At 36.4% G+C, this 23,287-nt stretch overlaps 1 protein-coding gene across 2 annotated transcripts in view; it reads left to right on the top strand.

Annotated features, from left to right (window-relative positions):
* The first annotated feature begins 3,416 nt into the window (after positions 1-3,416).
* Positions 3,417-23,287, top strand: part of TM4SF18 (transmembrane 4 L six family member 18) — a 29,727-nt gene continuing 9,856 nt past the window's right edge. Inside the window, exons 1-4 of one of the 2 annotated variants that reach the window (XM_090285298.1) lie at positions 3,417-3,753; positions 13,234-13,327; positions 13,416-13,609; positions 16,522-16,611. In XM_090285298.1, the coding sequence (XP_090141424.1) occupies positions 13,433-13,609; positions 16,522-16,611 (267 nt within the window). In that variant the 5' untranslated portion in view covers positions 3,417-3,753; positions 13,234-13,327; positions 13,416-13,432. Of the gene's footprint in view, positions 3,754-13,176; positions 13,328-13,415; positions 13,610-16,521; positions 16,612-23,287 lie in introns of both variants that reach the window. The other variant, XM_090285365.1, reaches the window with a different exon arrangement.

Raw genomic sequence — 23,287 nt, 5'->3', positions numbered from 1 at the left:
TGGACACTGCACTCTTTTCTAAAATTATTTCTCAAGAGGAATGAGGCAGTAATACTTGCATGTGATTTTAAAAGGTATAACATGGCCCAAGCTGGATGGCTCAGTTGGTTAGAGCATCATCCCGTACACCAAAATGTTGTGGGTTTGATCCCAGTCATGGCACATAGTTTGCAAGTTCAGCCCTTAAACAGGGCACATATAGAAGGCAATCAATTGATATTTGTCTCTCACATTGACGTTTCACTCTGTCTTTCTGCCTCTCTCCTTTCCTCTCTCTCTAAAATCAATAGACATATCCTCGGGCAAAGATTGAAAAAATAAAAATAAATAAAAATAAAAAGGTATAATATGAAAAGAAATACAGACCGATGGAATTGCCTAGACATTGAAAAGCACCTAGACCAAAGCATATATGGAAATTTAGTAAATGACCAAGATAGTCGCTAGGGGAAATACTATGCTAAAAAAAATTAAAGACAACTGAATAGCCCTATCTCATGCTATAGAGCAGAATAAATTCCAAATAGATCAGTAATCTAAGTATAAAAAAAGTAAGGTATAAAAGAACTTGAAGAAAACAACTAGAATTGGAAAGAATTTCTCAAAGCTATAAAACAATATCCCAAAGCAACAATAGATAATCTGGATAAATTTGACTACATAAAAATAAAGTTTATTTTTGGCAAGGTGTAAAACATCATATGCAAAGTCAAAAGGCAAATGACAAAAGGAAAATATTTGCAAATTATTTCTAGCCAAAGGATTAACCTTTTTAATAGAGTGCCTAAAAATCAAAAAGAATAAAATCTAAAACCTGATAAGAAAATGGACAAAGTCACAAATAGACAATTCACAGAAGAGATATGCAGATGACTCTTAAATATATAAAAAGTTGTTGAAATTTACTCAAAATAAGATAAATATAAATTAAAACTATACAGAGATATCATTTATCACCTATCAGATTGACAATAATTCAAAAGCTTAGTTGCATACTCTTGGCAAAATTATGAAGAAACAAGCACTATCATACATACAATGCTCATGAGAATGCCAAATAAAAAAGCTCCTGATGAATAAAACTAGGCAATATCTAACACTAATAATTATGTATTTACCTAGGAAAACCACTTCTAAAAAACTACCTTGGCCTGGCTGGTGTGGCTCGGTTGATTGAGCACCAGCCTACAAACCAAAGGGTCACCGGGTTCATTCCCAGTCAGGGCACATGGCTGGGTTTGGGTGCGTGCAAGAGGCAACTACACATGGATGTTTCTCTCCCTCTCTTTCTCTCTACCTACCTCTCCCTAAAAATAAGAGAATAAAGTCTTAAAACAAAAACAAAAAACTACATTGAAAGTAAACTGTCACAAATATTAAAGAATGTATATATAATGCTCTTCATTACAATATTATCTGCAATAATAACATAATGGAACAATCCAAATAACCACTAATAAGTCAAATTGTAGTACACCTACATGATGGAGTACCATGTAGTCATAGTTTAAAAAATGTGAAAACTTTTATAAACTGATATGCAGTGATTTCCAGGACACACTATTAAGTGAAAAAGTAATGTGCATATGGTACATTACCACGTAAAAAATAAGGAAACATAAGAATATGTATTCATATATATATATATATGTATTCATATATATATGTACATATATATATACGTTTGCTGACTTTTGCAAAAAAAAAGAAACACCAAAAAGATAAAACAGAGATTAATAAAAATACCTACTTATGAAGATGGTTGGAACAAAGTGGAGGAAAGCAGTGAGAGCAAAAGTTCCTTAAATATACCTTTTTATATTGTCCTCACTTTTGAACCAAGTAAAGGTAATCCATTAATAAAACTTAATGAAAAGATTTTAAAAAGCAAAGCCTAAAATTGAATGTAAACAGAAACAAATGAATCTCTATATCAAATTATTATTAATATTTCTTTGCAGTTCTTTTTGACCTTAGAATATATCTCACTACGGATTGTGTTCAAAGTTACTTAAATTACTTTGCTCTTTACTAGACACAGTACCTTGATTGCTCATCCTTGATGTCTTTATATTGTAAATAAAAAAATGGGCTGCAAGAAAACTAAACTCTAGTTCATAGATTTTTGATAATAATATTAGAATTATAATTTTAAAGCTATTTTTTATAGATTATAAAGCAGAAAAGTAAATATTCTAATGCTATTAGGAACCAAGATTTTTGGTGTGGTCATGCAGAATGTTTTTGGTCTTAGAAGATGCCTATTGAGTTTTCCAATGAAATTTCATGATTTATGCAACTTTCTTTTTGATGATTTAGAAAAAAAAATGTGAGAAACATAAAGCAGAGAAAGCAAAATATGAGCAATCGATGAATCTAGTTGAAAGATAAATAATGATCATTATATAATTCTAATTTTTCAATTTTTCTAAGTGCAAAATTTTTCAAGACAAAAAAGTTTAGAATAGTAATATATCTTATTTGACATTTTTTAAAACTTTTTTTTTGTTATTTAACTGTTATCAGAATACATTACTTGTACTAGTAAAAACAAGCTAGATTTTACTTAAGAAACAGCATCAAAATATCAAGGGCTTAGAAAATCAAAGGTTTATTTCTTGCTAAAGCTGTCTACCCATCACAGTCAACACAGAGAGTCCATGCATAAAGAGAAAGAGAGCTAGGAAGAAGCTCCCACAAATAATGAGATGCTTGACTGGAAATGACACACACACAGCTCATTAATCATATGATCCAACTCACCCCTAAGGAGAGTAAGAGTTCAGTAAATATATGATGAGCAGTATTAACAACTATCACTATGTTCATATGTTTAATGCCACAGTAAAAATTGATAGATGTGGGAAGTTAATACAGTGCAGTGGTTAAGAGCACAGAATCTGCAGCCAGATTACCAGTTACAGCTCAATCATTTACCAGCTAATCTTGGGCAAGTTACTTAATTTCTTTGAGCCTCAGTTTCCACCAGGTGTAAAAACTGGATCTAATAATAGTAACTGGGGATATATTAGGTGACTTAATATAGTTAAAGCATTTAGAATAGTGTTTGGCATAGTACTATCAACAAAAGCGTTATTTTCTAGTATGAAACTCAGTATAATGCATTAAAGAAATTTCTCAATGCCCCTCCCCAAAATCAAAGATTTACATGGGAAGGTAAGTTTCTCTCTCACATTTGAGCCTTATCAACCAGTTTTTCACCCCAGATACAACTGCTACCAGCTATGGCATTTATGAAGGTTTTGCCTTTCAGCCCCAAATTCACCCTTCATTTCTCTGTGATAAAAGGAACATTTCCTTTGTCCAGCGCCCAGTAGAGGACGCTGGAGAGACTCCGGAGGAAAAATGGGATTCTCTTCCTGTTTCTGGTTGGCTTTCTGTCCTTTAATTGCTCCTGTGGTGCTGGGTGGGTGTGTGGGAGAACCAGTGATAGGGCTCGCCCCAGCAAGTTTTGTGGGTGCCCCACCTGGCGTCCCCAGGGCCAGCTTAGCGACATCCCTGTAAGCAGCTTCCTGGCAACTTTTCAACGAGTCAAATCTGTGGACCGGCCAGCTTCCCATCAAGTTCAACAGCAATCTCCACCAGTTTCCCAGTGAATTTCAGCAGCATTCTCAGCCAGTGACTTCCTTCTGCTAGCCTCAGATTCCCGGTTCTCCTGTGGAGGAATTCCCAGCTTGTGAGCCCTGGACTGTGACTCCCAGCCTGTCAACTGTGGACCAGCTCTGACATGAGGTAATCCAGCAAAATATTACATTATTCAGGGGGCTGCCCCCTCTTCAAAGAGGTCTGGGTCCAGCCTTGAGGCGTTAAGCCTCCAAGCTCATGCATTCCTTGGGTACTCTTTCTCAGTCCTAGGATATTCATGAGAGTTCTTAGTAAATAATTATTCTTTATATTAAACAGTCGCTATGCAAATTATTGTGTAATTTTTGTATCCTGAATGGACCCTGACAGAACACCTTTTTATCATAATCCTCTGGAGATATTCTATGTCAATACAACCTGTGTGCATATGTACTTCTTTTGTTATATAAATAGTGATATTCTGTGCAGTGTTTTTTGAACTCAGCCATCACTGCATAACAGCACACATAGATTTATTTCATTATAAACATTTGCATAGTATTCTATATTGTATAGAGATGCCATATTAATTTAATCGGTTTCCTATTAATGGGTAATTAAATTATTTCCAGTCTTTTCTCTCCACAAATACTATAGAAGTATTCTTATTTGGTTGGCCCATATGCCCATGTTCAAGTATGTCTTATATGACAAATCACTTCCTGGAAAAGATTCTACCTTCTTAAATTCTCTCCAAACTGTCTGTGTGCCTAGTTCTGCCAAATTATAGGGATTCTTCATTTAAAAAAATTAGTGTTTTTTATTAATTAGAATTAAGAAATCATTTTGCGTAAAAAACATGTAAAATCAGTGAGAAACATATCCCATGGAAAATTATTATCAGATTCTTTGAGACAGGCATGCCCATGCATACACACACACACACACACACAATTTCTCTGTATGTTCTCAGAATACAAATCTCTTCCTGTGAATTTATTATACGCTTTTAAAAGTTAACATTTTCCTCATACTCTGACAAGTTGGCCACTAAAGTAATAACATAAAAACAGATGAAAATATTTTAGTACATTCTGAATTACTCCTAGCTATAACTTGATTCAGCATTTCATTCATGCAACAATTAAATGGCCATATCATGACATTTCCACTCCTTTTTTACTATGTCTGTTTTTTTTTAAGTATGTTTTATTAATTATGTTGTTACAGTAGTTCCATTTTTTCCCCCTTTGTTCCCCTCTGCCCAGTAACCTTCTTCCCTCCAGCAATCCCACCCCCGCTTAGTTCATGTCCATGGGTCATGCATATAAATTCTTTGAATATGTCTGTTTTCTTAGTCACCGAAACGTCTTTCACTTTTTCTCCCCCTATCCGGTAAGTACCTAAGTCCTATTATTCTTTTTCTTCCCCCTTTTAAAATGTTTTAATTACAGTTGACATTCAATATTATGTTAGTTTCAGGTGTACAACCCAGTGATTAGACATTTATATAACTTACAAAGTGCTCCCCCTGGTAAGTCTAGTACCCACTTGGCACCGTAGTTATTACTGTATTACTGGCTATATTCCCTGTGCTGTATTTTACATCCACATGACTATTCTGTAACTGCCACCTTATACTTCTTAATCCCTTTACCTCCTTTACTCAGCCCCCAGCCCCCCTCTGACATTCCCCCCTTTTTGCCAATGTGTTTTTTTCTTTTTTAATTGGGTTGATTGGGCTGACACTGATTAACAGGTTTCAGGTGCACAATTCTACAACACGTCAACCATACACTGCATTGTGTTCACCACCTGAAGTCAAGTCTCCCTCCATCACCATTTCTCTCCCCTTACCCTTCTTCACCTCCCCCCAGCAATCACCACACTGTTGTCTGTGATCATGAGTTTTTCTTTCCTATTTTGTCTTTTTTTTCCTCAATCCTTCCACCCCCCCCCCCTTTTTTTTTAAGTGAACTATATTGAGATAAAATTTCTGTACGGTGAAATTCACACTTTGAAGGCAGAGCTTTGACTGCTGTGTAAATACCACCACAACAAAAATACCACATAAATTATTTCCATCACCCCAGAAAGGTCTATGTGGCCCTTTGTAGTCAACTCTTCCCCCACCTCAGCGCCTGGTAATCACTGATCTGATTTCTATAACAATAGCTTTGTCTTTTCAGAATGTCATATCAGTATAATATGTAGTCTGCTTCTTTCACTTAACATAAGGCTTTTGAGACTCATTCATGTTGCAGTATCAATAGTTCCTTCCATTTTCATTGCAAAGCATCTGATTTATAATTTATCCATTTACCAGTTGGTGCTTCCAATTTTTGCTGATTATACACATTTTTGTAAAAGTATTTGTGTGGACTTACGTTTTCACTTTTCTTTTTAAAATTTAATCTTTACTGTATTTTTTCCCATTATCATTCAGTCCCATTATGCCCCCCCTTTGCCCCGCAACCACCACGCTGTTTTCCATCTCCATGAGTCCTTTTTCCTTTTTCCCTCCATAAGCAAATAACTAAGAGTGGGATTACTGGGTTGTATGGTATGTATATATGTAACTTCGTAAAAGTCTACCAAACTGTTTTCCAAAGGGACGGTACAATTTTGCATTCCAGCCAGCAACAAACAAGACTTTCTGTTGCTCTTCATCCTCACCAGCATTTAGCCTTCTTTATATATAACAGACATAAAATTGTCTTTGGATTCATCTTAGTTCCAAACCTTTCAAACTCCAATCCATCCTTCAAACTGAAGCTATAATAAAACTTAAAGTCCTATTCATTCTTAAGTGGCTCTGACTTCCTCAGGATAAAGTCCAAACTCTTTAACCTGACATACACAAGACCTTTTGAGCTCTGAGCACTTTCCTAACCACATCCCTTGTATCCCACTCAGGCAACCAGACTCAGCCTAGCTCGACTAACCCTAAGCTGCAGAGTGGCCACTATTTCCTAACTCAGTGCTTCTGTGCAGCCCAATGAAGAGTATCTTGGGACAAGAAATGGGTGTCCTTTGTTGGCCTGCTAGGTAGTAATTGTTCAAAACATATTTAAAAAATAAGTGATGGAGTGCAGCTCCTTGGTCCTTCACTGTGAAGAGCTGAAATAAATAAATGGACTCTGGAGGGCTTGGAGTCAGGGGGAAGGGAATAAAAGGTAGATAAGACAAGGGTCTGAGAGGCTATTCCAAATATAGAATATTGCTTGAGGAGCTTTGAATATGAATTATATACTCCTCCCCTTCTCTCCATAGGCAAAACACTAGATGTTTACCGTTAGTTGGAGATGGACCTAAAGTCTAGCAGCACTATAAACATTTTGGGCCAGATAATTTTGGGCTAGAGGAAGAATTATAAACACAAAAATCAAGGATACTGCATCCCAAAGGTCCATTTCTGTTTACACAGCTGTTCTACTGAAGCTTTTAAAATGTGTTTTCAAGGAAATCTGCAATCCCAGTGGGTGCTTAGATTGAACCATGACCAACACTTTATGCCCACAGTCAGTGAAGGAAATCGCTGAAATTTCTTTCTGTGTATTGGCTTTTGCTGCATTCAAACTTTTATCTTCTTGGCAAACTTTTTGATAAACTTCTTTCAGATGCTTCCTTCTTCTTCATTTCCCTTCACCTGTGAGATTAATTCCAGGATCATATATTAACTCTGATTTCAAAGTGACTCAGAGACTGCACACCAAGACTATTTTAGGTGGAGGGTTTCCTCCGGAGTCACCTTGTCCCCTGGTAGCAGGCATCCTGCGGATTTCCTCAGCTCTGCTATTGAGAATGAGAAGCCAAGGGCAGGAGCAGCCAATAAGCACAGAAAACCCAGTGACTCTTCCTGGTTCCTGGAGAACTCGCAAGAAAACCCTGATTTAGTAAGAATTCTTTGGCAAGAAAACTGGGAACTTACTGGAGACAAATGGCTTTGGGAATGCTTCTTTATAAGTACAAACATTTTTTTCGGCAGGCAGATTTAAAAAGAATGTTCTTAGGAATAAAATTAAGCAAAAATTTTAGTTGTCCAGGAATACTTCATTAGCTGTTTTTGTAAATGAGATAGCCAAAGACAAGGAAATTGCTCAATTCCCCTCTTCATAATTTAATCAAGTTTTCCAGCTTGTCATCTCCTCTTCATTCCATTTTGTCATGCTTACTAAATAGTCTTCCATATGACAGGTCTTCTTAACTACCTGTGACATAAAAACATCACCAGAGACACCTTTTGGGGTTTGACCAGGACTGGGGAACACTAGCCACACATGTTGCCCATCCCTGACCCCATCTTCCCAGAAGTCTTCTGTAATCTATTTAAATAGCAGAACTGTATATCTCTCCCACTGAAACCAGCATGTCTTCAAAATAACATTGTAGGCAGTAACTCCCAAGGAATATCCACACTTAAAATCTATTTGTAATGAAGAAGAGAAGGCAATACATAAAAGTGTATCAGGCAATAGTGGATATGGTAAAAGAGTCCAAAGAATATGAAAGCCTTGGGCTTAACTTCTAGTTCCTGGGCAGGTTGTAAAATTTTTTTCCTGGATCCATTTTTTTTTTTCACATTTAAAGTGGGGTTAATAATGCCTTCATCAGAGTGTCATGTGAGAATACTTTTTGTTTGTTTGTTTTTAATGTATGTGAAATCTACTAGCACAATGCATAGCAGAAGGATGTCAATTTCTCATAATTAAGTGAGGGAAGCTTTGATTGGGAGTGACAGCTCACCTCACCGACACTGAAAATTCCTGGAAGCTACAAATTAATACATCAGTCATTAAAACAAGATGGGAAATGCTCAGTGATTTCACGCCCCATGAACTTTAACACAAGGTATTCTTAGTTACTCCTCTCCAAAGAACAAAAAATTGGCAATTAGAACTTTCATAAAATCTCAACTAAACCCTCTTCAAACCTTGCAAATATGTTGGTAAAGCACATTGCTTCTGGGTTTCTTGTTATCCCCTTCAGAGATCATCTCATTTTTCTCCTTTCTCCTCATTTCAGTGCCTGTTAGAATTTCTATGACAAGATGTTTCAAGGTGAGGAATACCAAAAGTCACATCAAACATTTGCAGTATTTTAGACAGCTTTGCTTAAAAGTTGATGAGGGAGGAGATGGTTGAGTATTGGCTGAAAAGATTGTAAATGTCCCTGCTGGTGTATATTGCTATCACCTGCCACCCTCAGCTCACTCCATCTTGAGGTTACTTTCTTTCATTCCTTGAAGAGTTCTGCGCCTGGCTCTCTAAGTGTAGTCAGTCTCGCCAAAACTACCGTTGTCATGTTTGTTGATTTTAATATTCATTCTAAGTAGTCATCCCAATATCCAGCCCTCTCAGTTCCTTTCTTCTAATCCTCTTGCCTTCCGTCCTACCTCAGCCAGTCATACCTATGGTATCAGTCTGCTGGGACTACCATAATTAATACTACAGAGTAGGTGGCTTAAACAACAGAAATTTATTTCTCACAGAAATGAAAGCCATAAACCCAAGATCAAGATGTCAACAAGTTTGGTTTCTCTTAAGACTTCTCTCCTTGGCTTGCAGATGGTCACCTCCTTTCTGTGTCCTCCTGTGGTCTTTTCTCTGTGCACAAGCACCCCAGTAGCTCTCTGTATGTTCATATTTATTCTTTTTTTTTTTTCATTGCTTTTAGAGAGAGAGGAAGAGGGGAGAGAGGAAGTGGGGAGAGAGAGAGAGAAAGAGAGGGGGAGAGAGAGGGGGACAGAGACAGACAGACAGACATTAATGTGAGAGAAACATCAATTGGTTGCCTCCTGTACATGCTCTGACCAGGGACCAAACCTAAAACCCAGGTATGTGCCCTGATCAGCAATCGAACCCACTACCTTTTGGTGTACACGATAATGCTCCAACCAACTGTGACACACAGCCAGGGCTCAAATTTGTTCTTATAAAGACGACAGTCAGATTGGATTAGTCGAACCCTAACAGCCTCATTTTAACTTAATCACTCCTTTATAGGCTCTGTCTCCAAATACAGTCACATTCTGAGGTTATGGGGATAAAGTTTCCAACATATGAATTTCGAGGACTCAGTGCCTGCTAGCAATCCTGTTCCATTTCTTAAGCAACTGTTTCATACCTTCTTTTCTCTCTCCAAATCTCTAATACTCTCTCCTTATCCTCTCTCTCTCTCTCTCTTTCTCTCTGCTGATAAACTTCTGTTCTGTTTCACTGAGAAAGCAGAGCAATCAGAAGTTCCAAACTACCTCCAATCCTAGGACTAAACTGCCCATGCTTCTAAGGCCAGCTCTGCCATCTGTGCACACACTCCCACCCAACCCCTTCTAATTAACTCAGGGACACTCACTGTTCCAGACATTCTCCTCTCTCTCTCTGTGTGTGTCTTGAATTGTCAGTCCTCACCTCTCTGCCCCCAACAAAAACATTCCTATCAGTATACAAACATGCTATAATTTTTCCCTTGACTCCCACTTTCCCTCCAGCTACTGCTAATTTCTCTGCTCTCTTCTATAGCAAAACTCTCTAAAAAAGTTACTTCATTCTGTCTCCAATTCCTCTCTTTCCAAACTCTTCTGAACCTACTCCAGTTGGACTCTCATGTCTATCCCACCACTACAGCTCCTCTTATCAAGGTCATTGGTATGCTTCACATGGTAAATCCAGTAGCCAATTCTCAGCTTTCGCATATTGCTTGCTCTGTAGGCAGTGTTTGACTCAGTTGATCAGTTCTTCCTCAACTAGAGACTCGACTCCCAGGATAAGCTCCTGGCTTTTCTTCCTACTCACTGGTCACTTCTTAGCCCCCTCATTTCTCCAAACTCACTTCATTAGACTGCGTAGGATTTAGTCTTCAGACCACTTTTCTGTCTATACTCATTCCCATAGTGTTTCATGGCTTTAAATACCATTTATATGCTGGCAACTCTCATATACTTCTTCCCAGACCTCATCCCTGAACTTCATATTTGTGTATCCAAATACATAATTGGCATGTCTGTTTGGATTTCTGATAGGTTATCTCAAAAGTTGGGATGCCTGAAACTGACCACTTCATCTTCCCCTTCCCAAACCTGCTCAATCTGGTCCTTTGCTCATTTCAGTTATTGACAACTTTATTGTTTTGTTTGTTCAGGTCCCAAACTACATAGTCATCTTTGACTCCTCTCTTCTTACATTCAATCCAGTCTGTCACAACGTACTTGTCTCTATCTTCAAAATATATACACAATGCAGTCTTTTCTCACCATCTCTGCTACTGCCATTGTGGTCTGATCCCTTATCTTCCATGGTAAGACTGGATTGTGGAAATGGCTTCAGAACTCATCTCCCTTCTTTCATACCTACCCTCCACAAACTATTCACAGCACAGCAGCCAGAGTGAGCTTTTAGCATATCAAAACATTTTCTACTCAAAACTAATCTCAGATATCACTGTTCTTACCCTCCCGCACTTGCCTCAGGCCAGAGATCTCCTTGCTATGGCTCACTTCTACCTCTTGGGGTTGGCACACTTGCTCTTCTCTCTGCCTGTAATGCATTTCCTCAAGTTCTCTGCCTGGCTGACCCCCTCCACTTCCTTCAGATCTTTGCTCTCTTCACCTTCTCAGTAATGTCTTCCCTAACCATCCTATTTGAAATAACATCCTCATCTTTAGTCTCTGGCAGTCTTAGTTGTCTTTCCTGATTTATCACTACCTGATAAGCTCTATGTTTTACTTATCCATTTTTTTATTGTTAGTCTTCCCTATAGTAGACTGTAAGCTCCATGAGGGCCAGGATTTGGGGCTCTCTTGTTCATTGATATCTCCTCAGCTCCAAGAACAGTACCTGACACATAGGAGGCACTCAATAAATATTCAACCAAATATGTTATTGCTCTCCCCCTCTTTCCAAGGGCTCTAGTAAATATGATTTTAAGTTGTTTCTATGTCCCTGGAAAAAAAATTTTAATGATAAGACTTTTTTGATGCACTTTGCTCAAAACACTAAAGGAAAAAATTTCACGTCCATCAGGCGTGCCAAGAAACCTCTTTGGAATCTTTCATAGTGTAAGATTGCTAGTTTCTAGGTTTGTTTTGTTTGAATCCAGAAATGGCTCCAAGTATCTCAATTTTAAAAAAGTATAAATATAATACAATTTAAAACTATTTACATAAAAATACATTTTTATTCTCTTGAATTAAAAGTATGTATGTTACATAGTATTAATATTTATTTCCTGGAGGACAATAACAAATTAAATATAAATATTTCTGGGATCAAAATTTTAGGAGTTCATGATACAGAACTCTTTGGGTCTGTGAGGAATAAATGAGAAGACTTTACTTCTAATCTCTGTACTATTTTGATCATTATATTCCTATAACTGCTCTTTAAAAAAATTTGTTTTAAACCTCACCTGAGGATGTGCTCATCAATTTTAGAGAGAGGGAAAGAGGGGGCAGGGGGAGAGAGAGAGAGAGAGAAATATCTATGTAAGACAGAAATACTGATCAGTTTCCTCTTGTATGCTCTGACCAGGGATCAAACCTGCAACCCAGGTATGTGCCCTGACCTAGGCTGAACCCACGATCTTTTGGTATATGGGACAATGTTCCAACTGACCCAGCCACACTGACCAGAGCAATAACTGCTATTTTTATTATTAATAATGGCTCTCATTCATTGCCCATTTTTTCTATACCACCTGACACTGCATAATATTCTAATTTAATTGCACAGATAATCTCACTTAATTCTCATGTTATCCTTGTGGGGGAGATGCCATTTTTCATTTCATAGCTGAGACAGTTGAGGCTTAAGAAATTTAAGTCAAGCAGTGTTCTGAGGTTCTTTGGTTACTGAAAAATCTGACAATGAGGTCAGGCAATCTTTGAATTCTTTACCATCACTGTTTACATCATCTCTAACATGTTAGTGCCAGGATTCCTTCCCTTAATCCTCTCCTCATATCATCATAATTAAAGGGGATCTGTGGCTCTTTAAATTTAGGGTAATAATTTAGAAGGAAGAATTCTTAAATTCTTGTTTTAAATTTATTACTCATAAAGTCTTTTTAAAAAATCTTTATTTTTTTACCCAACTTTTCTTACTTTCTTTTCCTAAGCAGTAAGAAAGATATGAACTTATTCCTCTTATTATTTTTCAGAGAGGTAGGGGAAAATAGATATGAACTCCTGGAAGGAAAGCTATACTGTTCTTGTAACAATAAACTCAGCAACTGTGATGTCTTGTTTTTCTCAACCACCAGCCTGTCTGTCCCTTTCTCTGTCCTTTTTGTGCCCCCTGCAGTTTAAACAATGCCTGGTGAAGAGGGAGTCCACAATGAAGAACTCTGAGTAAAAGACCGATATATAAAGGCAGGCTATTTGAGCAAACATACCACATACCATGCTCTATATAAGCTCTTCTGGTAGTTTTTTTAACTCCCTTCCAGTGTTAGATGAAGTTTGCCAGACTCAATGAGAACCCCAACCCTGACTTTCTTTTTAAAACGTGCTCAGGGTTAAATCTGTAGCACTCTAATCCAGAGGAAAATAACTTATTTTAAAAGCAGTGAAAACACTGCATTCCTTTGGCACAGGATGAAGACCAGCTCAGCTCTTCAGTTGTAGATCATTGTCTATTGTTCTCCAAACAGTCTAGCACTATTTCACACCGAGAGATTGTGGGCTGCAGTCCTGAGTCCTGGGCTCCTCATGAATGTGAAGTGAAGGGCTCTGACCCAGAAAGTGGTAGGTAATTAAAAAAAGGGGGGGAGGGGGAGCAGGTAGGATGAAAAACAGGCCTTATGTAATTTTACACTCTTGAAATCTCCTGCAGGTTCTGAGCAGGGTAAAATGGGGTCTCGGAAATGTGGAAGCTGCCTAAGTGGTCTGCTGATTCCGCTTGCACTTTGGAGTATAATTGTGAATATATTATTGTATTTTCCAAATGGGCAAACTTCCTATGCATCCAGCAATAAGCTCACCAACTACGTGTGGTATTTCGAAGGAATCTGTTTCTCAGGTATCATGGTAAGTGTGACTTTGGAGACTTGTGGACACAAAAGGGGGAGTTTTTCCTGAATTGTTTTGTCTCTAATAAAAATAGTAGGTAATGGTAAAATTATTCTACTAATCCTGCATTTGAGATTTGGAAGATGGGTGGAAACAGATAGGCAGGTAGTCCCTTAGGATTTGGAGAGTAGTTTTGTTTTTTGGTAAGCTGCTCATTTATGTAGCTTTGGCAATGCAGGAAATTAGTTTTAATAAAAGCTTGTGAGACTCTTGCCTATAGAAATATGCCCTCATGAACTTTGTGTGTCAATTTAAACTGTTTAATCTACAGTGGCATTGCTTTTTCCTAGAACAGATTTTCCACCTGCACTCACAAGTGCTGTAGCTTTGTATTAAGACGGCATGGGCAAAATGGAGACTCGAAGATTCATACAAAATTTGCATTGAAAACTAAACTCTGTCATTTGTGCCAGGAGACCTTGAGCAAGTTACTCAGTGTCTTTGAGCCACAGTGTTTTCATTTGGAAAATGGGGGTGGGATGGGGGGAGATAATGACATTTAGTTTTCAGGTACTTGTGGGGATTAAATAAAATCTCATGTATGAAGCACTCTGTACAGAGACTGACTTGTAGTAGGTAGCCAATGACTATTGTGATTATAAATACTTATTGAAGGAAGGGTCATATCATCGTTTTGTAGTGCAACTTTATATCCCTAATAATAGAGGGTATTTTTGAAAAATTAAATCTAATTATGCACAATAAGAACTCATGAATGTTCTCCTGATGACTTTTCTTTAAATAAATAAATAAATAAATAAATAAATAAATAAATAAATCGCCAGGCATTGTGCTATGTCCTGAGTATGTAAAATAAATCAAGAACAGATTAAAAAATAAAAGTAAATCATGTTGGCAAATCAGAAGAAAAGACACTTTTCCTGGTCATATCATTGTGACAAACAGTACATTGTGCACTTGAAGCTTAATCAATGTGTTGTAATAACCAATAACTAAAAGAAAATCCGTTATAATCTATTTCTACATCTTTGTGGTTGGATTATAATACTTATAGTTATGTTGGTAAAGTTTTCATTTTGTTCCTGTTTGCATATTAAATGAGTAAACGTTAAAATATTAATACCCAGTGCTATTGAAGCTGCTATGTGATCGGTACATAACAGATTGTGGTAGTGGTTCTGTACATAAGTGCAAACTTTTGGAGAAGATGATATTTTAAGAGCTGTGAGAATGCTCTGTCTTCTGAGTCAGTAATCCTAAATCTGATCATTCATTCTGAGGAAATAATCCAGAACGAGGAAAGAGATGTATACACAGATGTTTGTGGTAGCATTATAATGGTATTATAATGGTAAATAATTAGAAGCATTCTAGCATAGAAGTAGCAAATAAACTATGATACATTCATTTTACATGGTGATGAACATTTTAATGATGAAGATCTAATAACATGGAAAATAAACATTGTTCTGTAAGAGGAAAGAAAGGCATAACAAAATTGTGAATACATTATGATTGCAACTATGTAAAATATACACAGGTGGGAAAACACTGGGATGCATACATAAAAACAAGTGAAGGTGGCAGAATTATGGGTAATTTTCCCCTCTTATTCTTGAGCCCTCTGTATTGCAGTTATATCTTACAACATAGAAAGAAAGTAGTTTCTTTCAATACAGGCTATGCCTGTGTTTTCCTTTTGGCACAAGGACTCCATGGCCTGGGTCTAATTATTTCTATCAATATTATACTGAAGCTGGTTACTGTATCTGGTTTACTGTGACCTATCTCATTGTTTCCCTCAATATGTAATCGTAGTAAATGGATGTGTTGCAAGGCATTATTGGGTTAAAATCTATTGAAATTGATGGTAACTAATGGTGTTGAAAGGAGGGGAACACAGGACTCTTTTCCGCATATTTATGTACAATTTAAAACTGGGGAAAGAATCTCTTCTCTTTTTCATTGCCTAATATTTCTGAAAAATATTGTTACTGCATCAAATCCTTTTAAGAGAAAGGAGAGGAATGTAGATAAATAATTAAATTGATTGATAAATAAATAAAGTGAGGAATTTGGAAACTGAAAATATTGACTACAAACAGTAAAATAACAATGAACTTAGCTTCAAGATTCAGTACTGAACAGTGGGAGTGAAGGATAGGTGGACAATTTGCCAGAAGCAATACATGCTCCATACCTGCCCCATCCAAAAATTATAAAAATCAGGAAATTCCTGTCTTTCCAGAACAAAAATACAACCCTTTGCCTAAGGTAGCAAAAAAAAAAAAAAAAAAAAAAGGAAGTGGAATACATTGACTTCTTCCAGTTTGTTGGCTTGCTATAAACAAAACACTCTGGAAAATTTGAACCTGAGATGGCTTGAATGCATGGGGGAATTGACTTACTTGACTTAACTTTACTTTTGAATTCAGAGCTGTAGTTTCAGATTTACCATGCCTCTCACCTCCAGTCCCAGAGAGCAGTAAATGCAGAGAGGCTAGCAAACTGTGAAGTCTGTGAATGGTTTTCCTTGTCTTTAATGAATAGGTCAGTGAGAAAGGCAGGTTTCCTGCCCAGGTGGCATTCTCAAGTCCATACCATTTACTCCTCTTCAATTGTTAGCTTTTGATGACTCATCAATGATAGTAATAGCTATCATTGATCAGTCACTTACTATGGAGTAAGCACTATGTTCAAAATTTTACATACATTACCTCATAATACCTTAATAGCAAAGCTTTATAGGAAGGACTTTCGAGTTTACAGTTAGAAATTGACAGAGCTGAGATTCTTCCCCAGGTCTACCTGATTCAGAATCTATGCTCTGAATCATTGTGCTCTGACTATGAGCATGAATGTAAACTAGTATATCATTTTTGACATTTTTTTCCTCTTCTCTACTATAGATGCTTATAGTTGCAGCAGTTCTTCTTGTCCTGGAGAGTGAAAACAACTATAAATGTTGCCAGAGTGAAAACTGCAATAAAAAATATATGGTAAGAGCAATAGTTTTTTGAAGATGGTTGAAGGGGCTTTGGCTTTCTCTTCTCTTACTTAGAAAGACAAAAATATTAACATTATGGTACCCACACCATCATCCTTTTAGTACAGAGCCCAAGAATTTACTCCAGAAATAATCTTTCATTTTGTTTACAGTCTTTTCTTTACCTTTGTTCTGCTGATGTTCTTTCAGAAATTCAGGATTTAAAGATACATGAAATTAGAAAACAACTGGGTTTCTGTGAGTAATTTTTCTTCTTCTTAACAACTTTATCCATTAAAAGCGTATAATTCCATGAGTTTTGACAGTGCATACACCCATGAAACCACCATCACCGTCAAGATAGAACATTTTCATCACCCCCAAAAGACTAATCTTTGATCTACTTTTTGTCATTATAGGTTGATTTATATTTTGTATCAACAGAATCATACAGTATTTGCCTTTTGTTTCTAGCTTCTTTCATTCAGCATACTTTTGGATTCATCCATTTTATTGGTAATAGACAATGTACATTTCTAAATGGGAACCTTAAAAATAATTAAAGTAGAATTAAGAGGGAATAATATACCTTAATTTTCTAAGCTTATGCTGAACAAGCATGAGCTGTCCTGCTACATTTCCATCAGTATTCTTCCCCTCCTCATCTTTGTCATTGCTCATTCATATTTGCATAACACTTCAGAGTTCTTTTACATTTAGCCAGTGAATTCGATCATTCTTACTCCTCTTTTAGAGATGAGTCACCTGTGGCTCAAAGAGAGCATGTTATTTATTAACTAGGAGGAGCTTTGAGGTCTGGTGGTCATTTTTAGCAGCAGTGGTTTCACACTTTGGCTGCACATTTCAATCATCTATGGTTTTAGAGGTTGAATCGCACCCCAAGTACCTGACTTAGTTGGTCTGATGTACAACCAGATTTTAATGTGCAGTCATGATACTTCTTTAACGCCTTTGGAAGATTAAATTAGTTGCCTAGTTTAGCACTATGCCCTTGGTGAAGAACTGAAAAATTAAAATATACTTGTACGTGTGTGTGTGTGTGTGTGTGTGTGTTTCTTGACCAATTGACTCAGATATCCCCCAGTAGCTATTGGTAGTATACTTAGGGAAAAGCTTTCACAATTGCCTAGGTAAAGCAGTGGATTCGGATGAATTTAAACTATGACACTCAGGAAATTTCTAGAAAACAAATGTATGTGCCAATAAAAATCAATGTATTCCATTTGCCCTAAGTCAGTGTTAGCATCTTCAGCACAAATGGGTGCTAGAAAAAGGTTAGAGTCTGAACAGAGTCTTAAAATCAGCACTGAATGAGATGACTGTCATCTGACTGGGAAGAACAGAAGGAAGGGAGAGAGGATTCCCTGGATTCCCAGATTGGCTCTTTCAAGTAGGCTCCCCAATAGAAGGCCCAAGTCATATGTCCCTAGCCAATTATATGATAGAAATTAATGTCTGGTAGGCATTAGAGCAAAACTCCCATTTAAGGAAGAAAGGGAGTTGCTACTCTAGTCCAGCCAATTCTTACCATGATGAAATTGGGTAATGATTCTTTTTTCAATAAAAAGTAGAAATATGAATTTTTACCTAAAACCTCTCAACTATAAAATGTTGGCAATGAATTCTCATTTAAATTAAATAAAGCACACCTTTCAGGCTAAATCTGAGTCTGTATCTGTTTGTAACTTCTGAAGTTCCAGAATGGAAATTGAAGTCACCCAAGATTCACTTTTTAGGGGGATAATGTTGTCCTTGACCTTCTTAAGGGTCCCTGGATGAGTCTGAAAAATTAAACCAACATGAGACAGATTAACAGGAGAAAAGCATACATATTTTATTAAATTTTTACATGTACATGGTAGTTTTCACAAGAGAATAAAGACTTAAAGAAGTAGCCAGAGCATGAGGCTTTTATACTTTTCTAAAAATCCTCTACTGAGGACATTTTTGTATTGCTTTTTAGAGAAAGAGGGAAGGAAAGAAGGAGGGAGAGAGAGAAAGACTGATGCAGAAGAGCATTGATTGACTGCTTACCTTCTGTAAGCATCCACACTGGGGATCAAACCACCAGCGACCCTTTGGTAATAGGATGATGTTCTAATCACACCGGGCAGGGCAATCACCCCCCTTTTTTAAAAAATAAATAAATCCTCACCCAAGGTTATGTTTTCATTGATTTTATAGAGAGAGGAAGGGGGAGAGAGAGAGAGAGAGAGAGAGAGAGAGAGAGAGAGAGACAGACATAGACATGAGAGAAACCACAATGTGAGAGTAAAACCTCATTTGCTTCTCTTATATACCCCAACAGAGAATTGAACTCCTTTTGGTGCATGGGACGCTGCTCCAACCCACTGAGTAACCCAGCCAGGGTTATACCTTTTAGATAAAGAAACAAATATGTGAACAATTGGCAAGGCAAAAGGGCTTGGGCTAGTAAATGGTTAAGAAGTATTTAAGAAGATAAGGGTTAGTTTAATAAGATTTGTTTATACAGATTTTTCAGCTCAAAGTTCCTATCTCTGGTGATATGAATGTCTTCCTTCCTCCTGGCACAGGGAGGATACTTTTCTTGTGGGAGTTCTATGACTTGTTTCAGGGGAAAAAAAAGCCAGACTGTGAGGGGAGCATTGGTCAGAGTAACCTTCCTGTTTCTGTCACTTTCTCACATTCCTTTAGCTTAAAATGTTCAATTTTACAAGACGCCATATTTGGGGGTAGCATTTCCTGAATCCCATCTGAAACTTCCCCCCAAGAAGTCTCACTGAGTTAGTAAATTTTCCCATAACCCATAGAAGCAGTATCTCAGTCTGGGGCATTTCTATGGAAGAGCAAAGGCTAATGGTTAGAACAACTATAAACTCTATTTTTAAGTCCAGAAAGCTGTCGGTTAAGATTTCTACATGTCGGGCTCCAAGCATCTTCAGATAGAATAGTGGCAGGCAATGGAAATACGACTGATTTTCCTGGTTTGTAGTTGAATGTCCCTGGGGATGTTATCAAGTGTTCTGCTAAACTCACTGAGTAGCACACACAACAACAAGAATGAATATTGTCTAAACATGAGCTATTGTGGCGATTTGTTTGAAGTTTATATCAGGTTGTCCCACCTTAGCTTGTAGGGCATCAGGAAGGGGCAGTTTTAATTTTCAATGATTCAAAGTCAGAAGGAGGGGATAAAATTGGGACCATTAATTTGGAAGCTGTAGCCAAATGTTGGAGGAAACTATAAAAACTTAGGATCCAGTACAGTTTACAGGTTGATAACCAAACCTCAAAAACAGTGAGCAGGACCAGAATCTGATCTCCACAGTGGGTTGTGATAGTGTTTTACTAAAACGTTTTTTAATAATCACCCCTGTTTCTATCAGAGATAATCAAAGTAAGACTAATTTCTCTGCAAAATGTCTAGTCTCATTAAATTTGGCCTGGTTATTTATGTAAGTGCAGCAAGAATCGTGATGATTCTATAGGCTCTTTTAAAGTTTGCTTTGCTGCAACTCTTCATAAGTCAGATTAGATTTTTAAGTCTCTCAAGGCTAAGAAGCCAAGACAAGGACTTGTCATTAGACTTTGCCTGCCATACCTATAGATTTAGGTTAATTTCTTTCTCCTTGAAGTCTCCAAAATATCCTGAGCTTCCTGGGCTTATCAGGAAGTGACCTTCCTTACTCACCTGGTAAGTAAGGCTGCTAGTTTTGCCAACGGTCTTCATTTGACTCCATAAAGTAAACCTTAGTTTCTTAAAACTGTCTGGAAATATCTGATTCTAAATACATTCTTAAATATGGTATTCCAGTGAAAGGCTTTGTAATATATCCAGTTTCCAATTGTCATCCTCAACAATTTATTCAGTACCATATATGGTAATTAATTTTTCTTCTGCTTGATCTTATGTTAACAGTATTATAAATGCATCTGTTTTTTCCATTACAGTTTTGGAAATTTTTAACCAGTTCAGTAGTTTGATCTTAAAGTTATTATAAACCTATATTTGTTAGAGTTGTTTCCATGAATCTCCTTAAAGACAAGAACTTTGTTATTTCTATTTTTTAAATTTTGTTATTGATTATGCTATTACAGTTGTCCCAATTTTTCCCCTTTGCCCCCTCCACCCAGCATCCCCCACTCCCTCAAGCAATCCCCACACCATTGTTCATGTCCATGGGTCATGTGCATAAGGTCTTTGGCTACTCCATTTCCTATACTGTACTTTACATCCCAATGGCTATTCTGTACTTAATCTCCCCACCTCTTCACCCATTCCTCCATACCCTACTCCCATCTGGCAACCATTAGAACACTCTCTGTATCCATGATTCTGTCTCTGTTCTTCTTGTTTTCTTAGTCTGTTTTTTAGATTCAATTGTTGATAGATATGTATTTATTGCCATTTTATTGTTCATAGTTTTGAAAAGACAAGCACTTTGCAAAACCATCAGAGTAAATCAATAACTGTCTATAAATGACAAAACACTTAATAGTGGCCATAATTAAAGATCTGGTGAGAGTTTATTATCATATAATTGACAAGGAAATTTGGTTATTTTTGTGGCATAGAATATTTTAAGATAATAATTAAAATGATCACTGAACTTATCAGTCCTTATTTTATTTCAGGACAAAATTATTGTCTTTTTTTCCTTAACAAAAACATATTTCCATACCTCATACCTTTTTGTACCAAAAATACATCCTAATTTTCCTACATACAAAGTTCCCTTATTAATCTAGTAATTTTAATTACATGTTAACTAGAATTCTTAGCTCTCACAAACCTTAATTTCTAGTGGAAACTAGAAAATAAACAGTTGTAAACTATTTTATACCAACATTCTGTTGATTGGCAAATTTATGAACATACATTTAAAAATTTCTGGATGTATACATTTTCTCAGAGTATAATTTTCAGTATGACACAGGACATGTTTATTAACAGATCCAAAATATCTTTAATTCTTCTGCAATAAGAAGATGAAAGTAAATAAACTTACATTCAGTAATTAATGTTTCAGTGTTTTATCTTATTTGGAAATAATCTAGATACTCAGTGAATTTCCATCATTTAACTGAAAAGTATAACTTTAAAGTTTCAAGTTACCAAAAAGATTTTGGAAGCTATTTAAACATATTTTATACAACATAATTTTTGTTAAAAAGCTCATTTATTATAAACTTTTATCTTTCATTTATTTAATTCATTCACTCTAACAATTGTATTTAAATTATTCATGAAAAAATTTTTAAAGATTTTATTTATTTATTTTTAGAAGGGAAGGGAAGGAGAAAGAAAGGGAAAGAAACATAGAACTGTTGCCTCTCACATGCCCCCAACCGGGGACCTGGCCCGCAACCCAGGCACATGCCCTGACCAGGAACCAAACCTGCAACCTTTCAACTTGCAAGATGACACCCAATCCACTGAGCCACACCACTCAGGACACTCATAAAAATTTCTTGAGGCATTAGACAAAGTTAGCTTTCATCTTTTGTCATTTTTCTTTCTGACAAATTTTGTAATATATATAACCAAGTATGTACAGATGTATATCTATATATATGAGAAGCATCAAACATCATTAGAAACAATGCAACTAAAAAGTTAAACATATAACTTTTTTTAAGCTACCATACATACTCGACATGCATTAAGCAATCTATGTTTTGTTTTTAGGTAGAATTTATCATTTTATAATCTTAAACATCTAATATAGATAACATTGACTAGTAAACTAGGTAGAAAAAAATTCTTTGTCTGCATTATATTTAATGGTGACAACCCTAAAGTCATGCCTGTTGTTTTCTCAACAATCTTAAAACTAGCTTTATTTACCAAAGATTATTCCATACCACGTGAACTTAAAAAAACAAAACTTTGGGTAGATTTTGTATTTCTGAGAATTTTAGGGATGCTTAATTTGCATGGCATTCATCTAGAACTGCTTTGAAAGATATTATAAGTAATTTGATAATACCATACAAAAGTAGAAAAATATCACACATCCATAACATACTTTTAAAAGATAAACTGAGGTATTTAAATTTTTTTTCATTTATTTGAGCAAAAACCTATTTGAATCAGACATTTCCAAACAGGAATGGTTCGGTACACTCAACAGATAGGAGTTTAGGGGGAGATTTTACAGAGAAAAGGTGGAAGCAAATAAGGACATTATTGATTGCCTATAGCTTAAAACCTAGTTGGCTGTTTGGGATTGGTCGTTCTTGGGTTTTAATTTCACAACTGGAAGCATTTACAGACTTACATAGGGGCTATCACATTAGAGCCCCCTAGCCTAATGGCCTTACAGTTAATTGATTTAATAACACATATATCAACATAAATAAACATATAGACAGACACTGAGATTTTATAGCTCTTGTTTTTCAATTTTAATCATGTCAGGTACATTAGTACAAAACTCACTGGTTTTTAAAAGAACAGATGGAGCAAGTTATCTGCTCAGATGTTTAAAGCATTTTACTAATATTTCTGAAGAAGACAAAATTTGTATCTGCCCTTGACAAGTGATGTTATGGATGCTATGGACTAGATTTTGGGTAAGGTAGCTTTTATAGCAGTTTGGGTTTTTTGGGTTTTTTTAAAGCTTCTTTTCCCTTTTTGCTTTCTTCAATCTCAGGTAGTTGTGAATAGTATCTTAGTTATCTCT

Source organism: Furipterus horrens, unplaced genomic scaffold, assembly GCF_987537825.1.
Source record: "Furipterus horrens unplaced genomic scaffold, mFurHor1.1.pri manual_scaffold_1, whole genome shotgun sequence".
NCBI classification, from domain to species: Eukaryota; Metazoa; Chordata; class Mammalia; order Chiroptera; family Furipteridae; genus Furipterus; species Furipterus horrens.
This window is presented reverse-complemented; position numbering and strand designations above follow the sequence as displayed.